The sequence below is a fragment of the Lepisma saccharinum genome, chromosome 3 (assembly GCF_977018435.1).
Source record: "Lepisma saccharinum chromosome 3, izLepSacc3.1, whole genome shotgun sequence".
NCBI lineage: Eukaryota > Metazoa > Arthropoda > Insecta > Zygentoma > Lepismatidae > Lepisma > Lepisma saccharinum.
The window spans coordinates 41,811,776-41,827,258 of record NC_139231.1 but is presented as its reverse complement, the minus strand read 5'-3'; the positions used below and the strand labels follow the sequence as shown (position 1 = coordinate 41,827,258).

The 15,483-nt window shown below is 40.7% G+C and overlaps 1 protein-coding gene across 2 annotated transcripts in view; it reads left to right on the top strand.

Moving 5' to 3' along the window:
- The window catches only part of Hacd2 (3-hydroxyacyl-CoA dehydratase 2), a 74,043-nt gene extending 64,062 nt beyond the window's left edge, over positions 1–9,981 (top strand). For both annotated transcript variants that reach the window (XM_083119827.1, XM_083119825.1), the window contains 2 exons: positions 7,995–8,113; positions 9,325–9,981. In XM_083119827.1, coding sequence (XP_082975953.1) covers positions 7,995–8,113; positions 9,325–9,407 — 202 coding nt within the window. In that variant the 3' untranslated portion in view covers positions 9,408–9,981. The remainder of the gene's footprint in view (positions 1–7,994; positions 8,114–9,324) is intronic.
- The last annotated feature ends 5,502 nt before the right edge of the window (positions 9,982–15,483 follow it).

Below are 15,483 nucleotides of genomic sequence, written 5' to 3'. Positions count from 1 at the left end.
CATCAAACAACTTACAAATGCCTTCTGCTGAAATTCACACACAATACTAAGTGCTACCTTCTTTTCTCTTTTGTACAAAATAATTGTCAATTTAGCTTTTCTAAACATGGCCAAAAAGTTATAATTTAAACACCACGATTGAGTTTGTGCCAAATTTTTATATAACATTTTACTGCAACTCAACTTTTGATGATCTGTCATAGTTACTTTGTAATTAAGGGTTCACAAGTTTGATTCCCAGAGAAGGTACATAGTGGTTCAGATCCCATTTTAAACTGTAGGTACATCCCAATTAACCTACCTGTTTGGGCTGAGCCAATACCACTTCGATGCTGATATTCTTAGCGATTCCCACCGATGCCTGAAAGTTGTTCAAAATATTCATTAATATGAGTGGGTGAGTATTCCACACCGATTATTAGTATACATTTACCAGTTTTAGTTCAAAATATTCAAGAACTACATTAGTACTCACTTTATCCTCGAAACTGTTTTTTCTTCTTCATTCTAATAATTTCAGTGGCCGCTGCCACCATCCTCGTTGGTACTTGCTGTACTGTTGTCGAAACATGGCTACACAGAAGCACAACTTTCCACTTGGTGCAGTAAAGTGGAAATACAGGTCAGACGCCCTAACCAACCACAATCAACCCAGCCGCAATCAACCTCCAGTGGCCAATATAAATGGTTTGCCTGCCCCTACCATCCCACCACTTCCAACCACATATCCAAAGCCCTTCTCCCATATGGCATCAAAGTAGCGCACAAACCCAATTCCAAAATAGCTGATAAACTGAACAAACACAAACGGTACTTCCTCTCCACCCTTGATAACCCAGGTGTATACGATGCAGAGTGTGAATGCAAGGCACATTACATCGGCAGGTCCATCAGATCTGTCAATGAAAGAATCCAACAGCCCCTAACAGATGCAAAAAAAGCCCAAGCCCACTACTGGTCTTGCTAAACATATAAAATACAATAGTCATAAAATTGAAAAGGTTCAAGTCAAACACACTACCCACACGCTTGTAGACACCAAAATCAAGGCAACGCATGCCACATAATGCACTTCCCGCACGAGCTAAACATCGATAGCGGACAAGCGCACCACACTTGGATTCCCCTACTACAACAGTGCACCTAGCAGCAGCCGGAGAACTACAAATAAAAGATGTACGCCAAACAACAGTACAGCAAGTTCCAAAGAGGATGGTGGCAACGGCCACTGAAATTAATAGAACAAAGAAGAATAAACAGTTTCGCGGATAAAGTGAGTACTAGTTTCTCCAAATTTATATACTACCGCGTGTCTCTTTTCCCAATTATGAACTACATTAGAATAGTAAAATACCTGCTATGAATCCCAAAATAGTTTCTCACACAATATTGCTCCAAAATAAACGGAAACTTGTAATTTTGCATAACATCGAGGATAATTACATTCCACGAAAGACCAAAAGGCCTGAAAAGTATCAATAAATAAAATACAACCGATCCATCAGCATCAGTATTAGCTCAGCCTGACTATTCATGGTGGTTGCGGTAAACGCGGTTTGAAATTACTTACGTGAAATTTAAAAGATTTCGTACTTCCGCGTTGCACAATTTAATTGTTCAATCCTATTAATTTCGAAGATCCACTGTCTTCATTCACAAAAGGGTACGGCGTTTGAAGCGGAGATGGTACCGCGTCACTACATTGTTTGTTCCCGGGCGGCGGTAGTTGCGATTTTTCCCGTTCGGCAGCACTGGCGCGCGCATCTTGGTTTGCGTCGTCTGCTTCCTGTTGTCCGGTGGCGTTGTCAGTTGGGGGTTGGGCCGTGTTGTTCGGTAATGTGCCGTTCCTGTTCCCCGCGTGGCTGGAGGGGGGTCGAGTATGTGCATGGCATCTTTTCTTTTTCAGGTCGGGGATCTTTCTGAGGACAGGGTGCCAAGTTGGGTGTGCTTGTCCATTGTCCAGGTTTAGTGCTGGTTTTTGCTGGATGATGGCATGGGTTTCTTTGATGGTGTTCTCTATGATAGAGCCGGTTGGGTGAAGTATGGATACAGAGGAGATGGTGTGGTTAGTGGAGTGGAGGTGTTGGGAGAGGCCTGATTTAGGTGTGTCGTTTTTGGCATCTTTTACATGTTCGTTAATCCGTTCTTGGACGGTGCGGATGGTTCTGCCAATGTAGGTGTTGTGGCATTGGCATGTGGTCTTGTAGACACCGGGGGATGCAAGTTTGGGTAGGTAGTATCTCTTGAAGTTGGGTAGTGCTCTTCCGATTTGGGATATGGGTTTGTGTGCTACTCGGATGTTGAAGGGTTTGAGGGCCTTGGCAAATTTTCCAGATGTGGTGGGGTGGTAAGGAAAGGCAATCCATTTGGGTTTGGGATTTTGGTTCGTGTTATCTCTGTTTCTTGGGTGTCTGAACTGGGCTTCTGTTTTTGCGCACCACATGGATAGTTGGCACTCGGTGTAACCGTTGTTTAGGCCTATTTCCGTCACGCACGCTATTTCATCTTGCAGGTCATCCTCCGTGCAGCTGTGTGTGAAGGCTCTTCTGTAAAAGTTCATCCACACTCCAGCTTTCTGTTTTGGTGGGTGGTTGGATTTTGCATGGATATACTGGGTGCCCGAACCTGGTTTCCTGTATACGGATGTGACGAAGTTGTCTTGGAGTCGTCGGATGCTGAGGTCGAGAAAGTTGAGGTGGCCATTTTGTTCCCTTTCAACGGTGAAGTTTATGTTGGGATGTATGTTATTGAGGGCAGTTAGGAGATGGGTTAGGTCCTCTTCCTGTTTGTAAATGACTATGGTGTCATCGGCATATCTTTTGTATCTTATATGAGCAAACTCTGGTTGGGTGAGAATTGACTTCTCGGCCACATGCAGCACTATGTTGGATAGGGGTGCAGAAAGGGGGTTGCCCATCGCTAGGCCCCCTGTCTGGTGGAAGAAACCGTCCTCGAACTGGAAATAGTTGTGGGTGAGGCAGGCTTGCAGAAGGTTGCAGATTTCATCAGTTACAAATGGAGGCGTGCTATTGCTGAGTAGCCACGTTCTGGTGGAGTCAAGTGCAAGGCTGATCGGAATGGAGGAGTACATGTCCACTACGTCTATGCTGGCTAGTTTGCAGTTGTCGGCTTTGACGAAGGAGGTGACAAATTCTTTTGCTTCGAGGCTGTTTTTTAGGCAGTAGGTGAGTTTGTCGTTGTGGGCGGTCAGTTTCTGGAGGAGCCATTTGGTCAGGTGGACACTTGGTTGATTGAAGCCGGCCACTATGATTCTCAAGGGGGTTCCTGGTTTGTGAGTTTTTGGTATGCCATATGCACAGGGAAGGCTGGGGTGGGTGTTCCTTAGTTTCTTCTTTTCACTATCTTGAAGGAGGGCGCAGTTATCTATGGCTCGGCGGACGGCTGTATTGTATCTGCTCGTGGGGTCACGTTTCAGCTTTTTGTAGCCATCAGAGTTTAGTTTTGCTTGCATTTTGTCACTGTATTGGCCTTTTTCCATTATGACGTATTGGTTACCCTTGTCCGATTTTATGCACCAACATTTGTTGTCCTGTAGCCACTTTCGGAATTCTTGTGTTGTGTTCCTTAGTTTATTGTGCACTGTGGGTTTATGTTTGTTAGTAGGTTGGGCGTGTTGGCGGAGGATGATGGAAGCACATGTAAACTAAGGAACACAACACAAGAATTCCGAAAGTGGCTACAGGACAACAAATGTTGGTGCATAAAATCGGACAAGGGTAACCAATACGTCATAATGGAAAAAGGCCAATACAGTGACAAAATGCAAGCAAAACTAAACTCTGATGGCTACAAAAAGCTGAAACGTGACCCCACGAGCAGATACAATACAGCCGTCCGCCGAGCCATAGATAACTGCGCCCTCCTTCAAGATAGTGAAAAGAAGAAACTAAGGAACACCCACCCCAGCCTTCCCTGTGCATATGGCATACCAAAAACTCACAAACCAGGAACCCCCTTGAGAATCATAGTGGCCGGCTTCAATCAACCAAGTGTCCACCTGACCAAATGGCTCCTCCAGAAACTGACCGCCCACAACGACAAACTCACCTACTGCCTAAAAAACAGCCTCGAAGCAAAAGAATTTGTCACCTCCTTCGTCAAAGCCGACAACTGCAAACTAGCCAGCATAGACGTAGTGGACATGTACTCCTCCATTCCGATCAGCCTTGCACTTGACTCCACCAGAACATGGCTACTCAGCAATAGCACGCCTCCATTTGTAACTGATGAAATCTGCAACCTTCTACAAGCCTGCCTCACCCACAACTATTTCCAGTTCGAGGACGGTTTCTTCCACCAGACAGGGGGCCTAGCGATGGGCAACCCCCATCTGCACCCCTATCCAACATAGTGCTGCATGTGGCCGAGAAGTCAATTCTCACCCAACCAGAGTTTGATCATATAAGATACAAAAGATATGCCGATGACACCATAGTCATTTACAAACAGGAAGAGGACCTAACCCATCTCCTAACTGCCCTCAATAACATACATCCCAACATAAACTTCACCGTTGAAAGGGAACAAAATGGCCACCTCAACTTTCTCGACCTCAGCATCCGACGACTCCCAAGACAAGTTCGTCACATCCGTATACAGGAAACCAGGTTCGGGCACCCAGTATATCCATGCAAAATCCAACCACCCACCAAAACAGAAAGCTGGAGTATGGATGAACTTTTACAGAAGAGCCTTCACACACAGCTGCACGGAGGATGACCTGCAAGATGAAATAGCGTGCGTGACGGAAATAGGCCTAAACAACGGTTACACCGAGCGCCAACTATCCATGTGGTGCGCAAAAACAGAAGCCCAGTTCAGACACCCAAGAAACAGAGATAACACGAACCAAAATCCCAAACCCAAATGGATCGCCTTTCCTTACCACCCCACCACATCTGGAAAATTTGCCAAGGCCCTCAAACCCTTCAACATCCGAGTAGCACACAAACCCATATCCCAAATCGGAAGAGCACTACCCAACTTCAAGAGATACTACATACCCAAACTTGCATCCCCCGGTGTCTACAAGACCACATGCCAATGCCACAACACCTACATTGGCTGAACCATCCGCACCGTCCAAGAACAGATTAACGAACATGTAAAAGATGCCAAAAACGACACACCTAAATCAGGCCTCTCCCAACACCTCCACTCCACTAACCACACCATCTCCTCTGTATCCATACTTCACCCAACCGGCTCTGTCATAGAGAACACCATCAAAGAAACCCATGCCATCATCCAGCAAAAACCAGCACTAAACCTGGACAATGGACAAGCACACCCAACTTGGCACCCTGTCCTCAGAAAGATCCCCGACCTGAAAAAGAAGAGATGCCATGCACATACTCGACCCCCCTCCAGCCACGCGGGGAACAGGAACGGCACATTACCGAACAACACGGCCCAGCCCCCCAACCCCCAACTGACAACGCCACCGGACAACAGGAAGCAGACGACGCAAACCAAGATGCGCGCGCCAGTGCTGCCGAACGGGAAAAATCGCAACTACCGCCGCCCGGGAACAAACAATGTAGTGACGCGGTACCATCTCCGCTTCAAACGCCGTACCCTTTTGTGAATGAAGACAGTGGATCTTCGAAATTAATAGGATTGAACAATTAAATTGTGCAACGCGGAAGTACGAAATCTTTTAAATTTCACGTAAGTAATCAGCCTGACTAGCTGTGCTTAAAATGGACTTTCTGGTTAGATATATGTATATTTGTAGAGCAGTGGCCTATTCTCCTTGTTACCATGTTTACCAACGGTAAACCAACTTTTCTCATATATTTTTATTAGGGCATACCGATGCCGATGTATCTGTATTGGCCGATACCAGCTAATACTTTTCCAGCATTTTAGTCTTTCACGGGGCATACAAAAATGCTACATGACACTTTTGCAGAGTCTAATTATCCTAGAAAATTGCCAAATTCGAACTTTTAAATATTTTGCACCATTTTTGCATGAAAATGTGGATTTTGTGATCACATAACATGTATTTTAATATTCCGATGTAATTCTTGAATATTAAAAAAAAAAAAATAATCTGTAAATTGATGTATAATTGGAGTAGAATAATTACACACTAATATTGATTAATATTTTGAACAACTTTCAATTATTCCAATTTTCAAGTATCGGTATTGGTGGGAATTGTTAAAAGTATCAGCCCTAATTTTATACCTTTAACTTTTAATTATGGGAAATTGCTTGCAAACTATTAAAACATGCTTTTAAACCTGAATTTAAATATATTATTTAAAGAACTTTAAGTCTGGTTTATGTACCCCACTGATCATTCTCCATTGCACCCTTCTGGCATCCAGGGAGGATGGAGGGAACCGAAGAAAAAGTGGGCAGCCTGCATGGTCATATTCTTCTTGGGAAAGAACATTGGTGGAAGAAAACTGCTTGTTCCTTCTGTTTATGTGTTGTTACATGAAGGGAAAGGGAAAAGTCAGGTCCTTTTTTAAGTTAAAAAAAAGGGAAATTTTATGAAAAATACCGAAATTGCAGGAAAATTTGAAATTTTCAGACTCGTGTTTAAGTTTTACTTGCATTCCTGCATTGGTGTTTTATTTCGGACATTTTATCCAAATTTCAATTGTGAAAAATTAGGATGAGTTATATTTGCAACCTGAAAAAAATTATGACATTTCGTCAAATCATATGCTGTTAAAAATGTGCTGATTTCTCATTTGAAATAATGATAATGCAACAATAGCATTGTTGTTTCTAACTGGCCATTGTAAAAACTGTCGGCATTATTGATAATGTACTCTTTGATTTTATGAAGATTGTGTTCGTTCTTCTCTAAGCTTATACACACAGGTATTCATTTCTACTAAAGTGGATCTACAGGTTTGTCGCCAATATGAATGATCGTGTGGAGAAGAAGGCATCATCAAGCCTGGGAATAAGGCGTAGTTACGATGCAAGTTTCAAACTTGCAGTTGTTCGTTACGCTAAAGTCACAAGCAACAGAGAGTCCGGAAGGAAAAATGGACTTGACGAATCTAAAATAAAATATGTACCTACCTAATTATATTTCCCTGAATCTGCCAGTAAATGGTTACCGGTATTTTCTTTTCTTCCCTCAGCGTATATTCGGGAATCATCTTTTTTTTCTTTTCGCTCCTTCAAATTTTAGGGTGCAGCTTATATTTGGGGGTGGCTTATATTCGGGACAATACGGTATATCTAATTAATCTAGATGTGGGGTTGTATAATAAATATATACATAAATAAGAATTGTTGAGGCCGGCCTCCATGGTGGAGTGGTTAGCACAGCACACTACGGCACCAGGGGTCCCAGGTTCGAATCCCGTCCTAGGGATGAATGCTCTGTGTGAGTGTTCATCAATTTCATCGTATTATTACTCGTCATCATCTTCGCAATTAGTCAAAAGTGGCAGAAAAACATAATAAAATACACCAAATTAATCAATCAAGAATTGTTGTGGTAAACATGGTCCAACTTTTCAGGGTCCATAACTGTTATTAGCTGGCTACAAATTAATTTTGGCCATATTGCATCTGACTACTACATGTGAGACCTGGAGTGGAAGATATCAGGTAGGGATTTATCTGGCAATACCTGCATAGAACGGCTGTGGGATTCACTCAGCCTCTAATCAGTGCGTAACTGGGGAGGGGTCAAAGTCAGCCAGAACGTGATGGTTATCTCGTCACTTCCAGTGTGGCCTAGATCATGAAAATAAAGCTTTACCTGTATATTTTTAAATTGTGTTAGTGGAAATTTCTGTCACATTCTTGTTCTTAATACTATACGTAAAGGTATCATCAATACACGTTGTTTTGGTCACACCCCTGAAAAACCTATAATCCAGGTTCTCTTCGTATGCATAAAAATGAATACATATGCATTGAAGCTTCAAATTTATGTTGAGGATGCTGTGTTTCTTCAGATTTAAATATAATTCATGTTCTTTTCTTTTCAGGAACATTCCATATTTTGAGGAGACTCAGAGGTTTACAGTTACCCTTCCAAATGCTTGGAATTTTGCTTTCCACTTTCCTTCTATTATGAGGATTTATCTCTTAATTTTGTTTTTCCCAGGTAAGTACTCAGATTTAGATATAACATGCTGAAGTACTATGTGTGTGTGTGTGTGTGTATGTACAGGGTATAGACTAATAATAGAATTGTACCATGGGTCACTAATAGTGCACGTAGCAAAAATGGATAGAGGGAGTTGTTGGAAATATGTGGATTTCAATTTGAAGTGCTTGAATTTTCAACGTACCATGCACCATTCAGGCTGTATACTTGTACGAGCCTCAATGATAGCCAAAAATGCCATGTTGCCATATACATCCAGCAACTGGCAATGAATTTCTGTGTTCCAAAATTGAATCACAGCATGGGCCTCCTGTTGGATTATTGTTGCAGTACACTGTGCTGCTAACTGACATGGAGTTTCCAATTGACAAAAATGGAATATTCTGCACTCATTCCAATCACCTCGACTTTAATGAAACTACATCTTGTGAATGTACTTTTGGGACACCCCTCGTATGTTTAAAAAAATCTGTATACTTTGGTGTTTTGTACCTATTTTCTCCCACGTGGGACATTGCCATGTATGGAGATACTGGTCGTAGTTGAACCTATGTGTATCATTGAGGTAATAGTTAAATATTTTATCACTAGGTGTTCAGTGATGCTTAGAGGCACATATTTTTGGTAAATAAAATAGCAAAATTTCGGTACAAAAACAAAGTCAATTTTGGGTTCAAAAGCGGTAAATAAAATAAAATTTCGCTGTTATAGCGATTAAAAAGCAATATATGAAATGACATTTTGGTTCTAAAAATGTGAATATAATCCTAAATTTGATTTAAAAACTGCACTTAAGATACAAAATAGCATATTTATGTCGTTACCAGAATATTTAGTTTATTCCTTTATAAAGGGGTCCATTTTTGCTTCTCAAATATTTACAGCAGAATTGATTAATTTTCCATGAATTGCATAATTCACAGGATAATTCTGACTTCAGAAAGTGTTACTTCGGTAAATAAACTCTACATTTCGTGTTTGAGTCTATTTCGCATTTTGCAGTTCATGGCTACGAAAATGCACCTCACATCTTTCAGAAACATGAAAAATTAACATTACAATTTGTTATTTCACATTTTGTGTTTTCGTCAGAAATGAAATATGGATGCCTCTAGTGATGCTCCTTTCATCTGTAGCCTTGTACGTTGCAAGGAGCCTTTGTAAATATTTCTTTCAAATACCACTTTCATTATTATTGTTATTTTCAGCACTGTATGCCATGATGTCCCATATGTACAGAGAACGGGTGAAGAGATTGGGACCCAAGAGCTGGAAAGCCAAAGTCCACTGATACATGTAAGACATGTAAGTCTGCTGTAATGGGAAAAGCACCACGTTAGCTGTGGTGAAAGATCTCGATTCTGGGATTGTGGATGGAAGAATTGTCGAGGGGAGCAACATCACCTGTGGGACTTGATGTTTTATCGGAGAGGTACAATATCTACATGACAATGTTTTTGTTTAGTGTAGGAGGGACTATGTTGTCAGGAAAACGTAAATCTGAATGTGCCAGTTTCTAAAAATCGCTTTACTTTGCACTCTTCTTGCCAGGGATCATGTATAGTAGTTTCAAATATGTATATGTAAATACATACTAAAACAAACTAGCGTTATTCACAAAAAACACTTTCGAACTTGTAAAGCCATGCTCTTGCATTTTCTATAGATTTACGAACAAAGTTTATTATAATTTTAATAGGGACATATTTTCATGTAAAACTGAAAAGAATGTTTGTGGTGAGAATGTTCTGTTGTTCTATTGCATTGGTTGTATAGTGGTTGTGTCATGTGTTCTAAGATTTCAACATGGTTCTTAATGTGTCACTGTATTTGAACAAGTCTTGTAAAAAATAAAAGGTTGGACAAGAGCTAGGTTATATTTTACAACCTGCATTAGTTTATTAAACACAATGTTCAGTTCAATGTATGGGACACGTTAAATTAGTTCTTTGTTTTCATGTGATTTTGTGAATAGCATTTCTTTGCTGCAGGCTTTTCCATAGAGGGGAAAACTTGACGTTTCTGAGTGTAATCCACTCCCACTTTTTCCTTGGTAAGGGTAGCATATGCCCCAAGCTCCGAGGCAGGCATGAAAGTGGTCTTAGGTTTAACCCCATGGGAGCTCCAAATTTTCAGCGTTAACCTATCACCATGAGGACAATTGGGGAGCTACTTGAAAGCAATAGTAGCGAATCCTAGTCTCGAAAGCTAGAAAATAGCATGTGACTACAAGTCACCCAGTAAAAAAGCTACTTGGCAGGCCTTGCACCATAGGGTTTTAGATTTAGCAACCTGTGCTACTTGTGGCATATTTTAGCATACACATGAGTATATCCACATGTAAATTCTGTCAAACTGAAATCTACAGCTACCAACAAGACTGCCTTACACTCGATCTCCCAAGAGTGAGAAAAGTGTGCACAGGATTGGCAAAAATTTTGTCAACCCAGTTCGTCATTTCTGGAAAAATGTACCACAAGGTTATTAGTAAAAATCTTTAACAAACCCAGTTCTTCCTGGTTTTGTGTGTGGGATGTCAACTTTTACATGGTAGTTTCTGTAGGAAGAGGACAGGAAAAGGATGTTCAGTTGGGGCAAATAGAATAAGACATAGAAAGCATTACAGTTCTCACCCGAAATAGGTGCAGGATGAAAACCATGATGCTACAGGAAGGAAAAAGTAGCTGCCATTCTGACCCCTTTACACAGGAGGGTGAATAAAAACCAAGCTTTGTGTAAAATGCACTATTACATTCATTCTCCACTACCATCTCCTCACCCTTATCGCTTTGAGATGGAAGGAACATCATACTTCTCAGGTGATAAGTTTGATTTTTTCCTTTTAGTTAGCTAATGAAAATGTTGGATAGAAATTAAGTGAAAAATGCAGGTTCCATCAGGCTTTGAACCAAGGTCACAGGCATTTTGTGTCGTTAATTACCAACTAAGCTACCAAGTGAGCTCTGGTTTCACCTGTCAGTGATACTGCAATGAGATCTGTTGCCATTATGTACTAAAATCTGTGTTCATTCTAGCTTCCTCTTGCTTCGGACAGAAGCAGAGTGGTTACCACAGAATACTACAATGCCAAGAGGTACAAGGTTCCCAATCCCAGCCTTGACATGAGTGTTCTTTGTGAATGTCCCATCATCACTCATCCTCATCTTCGCAATTATCCACAAAGTGGCAGAAAACTAAGTAAAATAAACCAAATCAATTAATCTACCACTCAAAGCCATATGCTTCAGGTTTGAATTTTGAGAGAAGCATGTTGGAGGTGTTTAACTATAATTTATTAAATACGGAGAAACTAGTACTCACTTTTATCCGCGAAGCTGTTTTTTCTTCTTTTTCGATTAATTTCAGTGGCCACTGCCACCATCCTCGTTGGAACTTGCTGCGCTGTTGCTTGGCGTGCGTCTTTTGTTCGTAGTTCTCTGGCTGCCGTTAGGTGCGCTGTGCGTCTTGGTACGTCGTCTGCTATTTCCGGGCGATAACTGCTGCAGTAGTGGAATCCAAGTATTCAGTGGCCACTGAAATTAATCGAAAAAGAAGAAAAAACAGCTTCGCGGATAAAAGTGAGTACTAGTTTCTCCGTATTTATATACTACCGCGTCTCTCTTTTCCCAATCATGAATATAATTTATTGTAATAAAGATGGTGGCCAGCAGTAGAAAGCTGTCAGATCGCGCTCTGAATTTGATTGGCTTTTCTACGATCTCAGTTTATTTCTTTGCACGAGTGTTAGGCTCTTAATTTTGAAGTGTCAATGGTAAAATCAATAGCTCAAATGAGTGGAAATGCTGAGAAAGATGATATGTGGTTCCAGTGGCAGGCATCCTCCCAATGCTCTGCTTCACCGAGGAAGACACGTGGAACAGACAGCAGCCAAGGTAAGCCCTCGCTTCACCGGCTATTGGATTTCATTTTCCTTGTGCTCTTGTGTGGGAATGTTAAGCTTAACCCAGGCCAATGGAAAACAAATTCTGTGCTTACTATCAAAATGTGCAGAGCATTAAATAGAAACTCATTGACTGGAGATGGAAGATTCTATGGAGCAAGGCATTATTTAGAACTGTCATCTTGAAAACAATTCATAGGGCCTCCCCGATGGTGCAGTGGTAGCGTTGTTGCCTTGTAATCAAGGGGTCCTAGGTTCAATACACAGTCGAGGCACATAGTGGTTCGGTTGGAATCCACTTTAAACGGTAGGTCCAGTTCTTATTAGCCTTCCTGTGCATAAAGTGGACTTAAAACACCAACTCAATCATAACAATTCATCATATACACGAAGGACAGAGGATCAAGGTGCAGAAGAGTGATGCTTTGTGTGAATAACAAATGGAAGTGTGTGCTTCAAAGTGATCTGGATTGTGATTGTGAAATTCTATGGGTCTAGGTAAAAAAAAATCAAATTATTCATTGGGTGTTTTTACAGGCCACAGAAAGCTTTCCCTGCAGCAGTAATGGAGGCTTGTTACGATTCTGTGCTCTCAGCATCCTCTATGGGGAATGTAATTCTTTTCGGTAACTTGAATCTTTCAATCACGTGGACAGACTCCACGCATGGCATTGCAAAAGCCATATCTGGTTCATATTATTCACCACTTCATTACCAAGTCACCTTCATTAACAAGCAAATAATATTTTTTTGTTAATAGAATCCATGTTTCACTTTTAAAATGCTAATTTATCAATAGGCTGTAATAAATTATTATTATGATGATTCTTTAATGATCAGTTAAATCAGTAATTTGGACCCTTTGACTAGTTCACCCACCTGTGTTGCTCTGCCAAATGAAGTAGTGAGCCAACCTGGTTTCACGTGATTTTTACGCTTCTGCTGCTTTACCTGTGTGGAACTGGTTGTTTCCCTGTTACCACAAAGGGATCTATTGTCGTTAAAATGCTGACGACATCAATGACAAAATGAAAAGTTTAAAGATTAACTGTTAACACAAGAAAACTAAGTAACCTCTAAGGATTTAATTGTAGCTTTCCTGGCAACGTAATTCAAACAAGTATTCTCGTGTTATCAGCTAGGAATAGTTGTAGGATTTGATTGATTTGAAATTTTTGGTTACTTCGATACGTATGGCCACTCTGCACCATTCTAAGTACCTTGAAAGATCCCCTTATCTAAACCCTTACCTTAAAATTTAAAAAATTAAACAAAAATTGTGAGAAGAGCCCCTTGAGAAAGGTTAAAAATGCAAATTGTAAAGGGGCCTGCACAGTACAACACAGCAGATTAAAAAGGTAAGAATAGTTTAAAAACTTCCTCATAAATAGTGTAAAAAGTGCCCGCTCTTCTGAAAAAGCTAAAAACATTTGCTAAAAACCTGCGAGGAGCTTTATGAAGATTTCCCATCAAAGCAACAAGGGACATATGACACTCGAGACCAACCAATCGAATGCAGGCTTATGCAGTGTGATATATTGCTTTCCTGAAACAGAAATAACAAAGGAACAAATATCTGCTGGAAATACAAACAAAAAAAATTAAGTGTTATAGCAGGGTGTCTAACAAAATAAGAAATCCCAAATTCTTGACTTTTTCATGACCTTTCCCCACCCCTTTTTCTTAGCATTTATTTAATCCCCCTACTTAGGTATAGTTGCAAAATTAAGAAAATATTTTTATTCAATGAAAAAACCCTACCACAAGGGAAAGCTGAAGCTGTACTTTAACAGGAGATTTAGACTGGCTTTAATTATAATTAATTATTAATACAAGTAAAAATTAATGCTTCTGGCTTCATCCTGGAACGGAAGTGGCTACATTATTTACGCCGCGCGGTCTGACGAAAGTAAGCCCAGTGTCGCCGAGGCTTTGAGCACGAAATTTGAATTCGTATACATAATGGAGAAAAATCGTAATAACTCTGGCAATATGGGACCAATCTACTTTGGATAACTTTTGTTTTGCAGGTAATACATCGGAGCATGCAACCATGTAAAATTTGGATGCCCCAACCACGGGGGGGTTACGGGCAGGGGCTGCATCCCCCAAATTTCAATGAAAAAACATAAAAATGAGGAGTTTGCCCCCTCTTCTCCAACTACTTTGGGGAGAAAACCAGAACTTTTGCTTTTTTTTTCAAAGAATGGACCTTCCGCAACAGAATGAAACTTGATTCATGTTTGTGGGTGCAATACAATTTGAATAATAAGGCAAAACGTAAAACTCTGTTTTTTTCCTCAAAACAGTGAATTTGCATATTATTCATAAAATTGTTATAACTCTGACACTATGGGACTAATCTACTTCGGATAACTTTTGTTTTGCAGGTAGAACATCAGTGCATGTAACCAAGTAAAATTTGGATGCCCCAACCATAGGGGGCTTACGGGCGGGGGCTACATCCCCCGAATTTCAATGAAAAAATCATAAAAATGTGGAGTTTGCCCCCTCTTCTCCAGCTACTTTGCGGAGAAAACCCGAATTTTCCCTTTTTTTCCTTCGCACTTGCATCTTGTGTAGCTACTGTGAATCTATTTCTTCCCTGTTGATTCGGCTCTTTGTGGAAATATGCCCGGAAGGAAACGATAGTGCCTTAGGGAAATCGATGAGCTGTTATATGATACGAACTGTTTATGGTGAGGCCTTTCCTAACAGAGGAGGGAAGGGAGCATTTGCAATCGTTTGTTTTGTCTCTACTTCTGGATAGACTCACGCTTCTGGCACCTCTGGCTAGGCTATCGTCAAGCATCATTGCATTTCTAACATAGAGGCCAAACCTCATCCAATCCCCTCTCTCCTTGCCCCCCCCCCCCCCCCTCTGCCACTACTTCAGCTGGATTACCAGGTCTAAACACAAAGAAGAATGTGTGCCTTATCAATACTAAATCACAGCGTTGAAAGCTTGGAGGAAAACAGCATCGTAAATACCAAGCATTTATTGTGTCTGTCAACTGACGAGAGCCAACATGTGAGCCCAAGCCCTTCCGAGAAAGGAGGGGGGGGAGAGTTGGAATTTTCGTAAACACGATTGCAAAACATGTTCCCCGAACGAACTGTCAGTGTTTCAACCTCAATATATAAATATAAGTGTGGCAAACCCTCGATAATTGTATCTAAAGCTGTTTGTAACATGTGTGTTACAGCGGCTACAAGGGACATACTTTTTTTGTAACATATGTGTTACGGGGGCGGACTAAGGGTTAATGTTTTTACAAAACTTCACACATACAAGAATGTAATTCTTAAGAAACAAAGAGAATAAATCTTAACCACAATCAATACAATTTTAACAAATCCTAGTACACGTATATACCAATGTAAAAAATAAAAAGTCTTGACCTAACTAGATTTCTTGACAAATTGTGTAAATATAATACTTCATTTTTTTAAAATGTATTTTTTA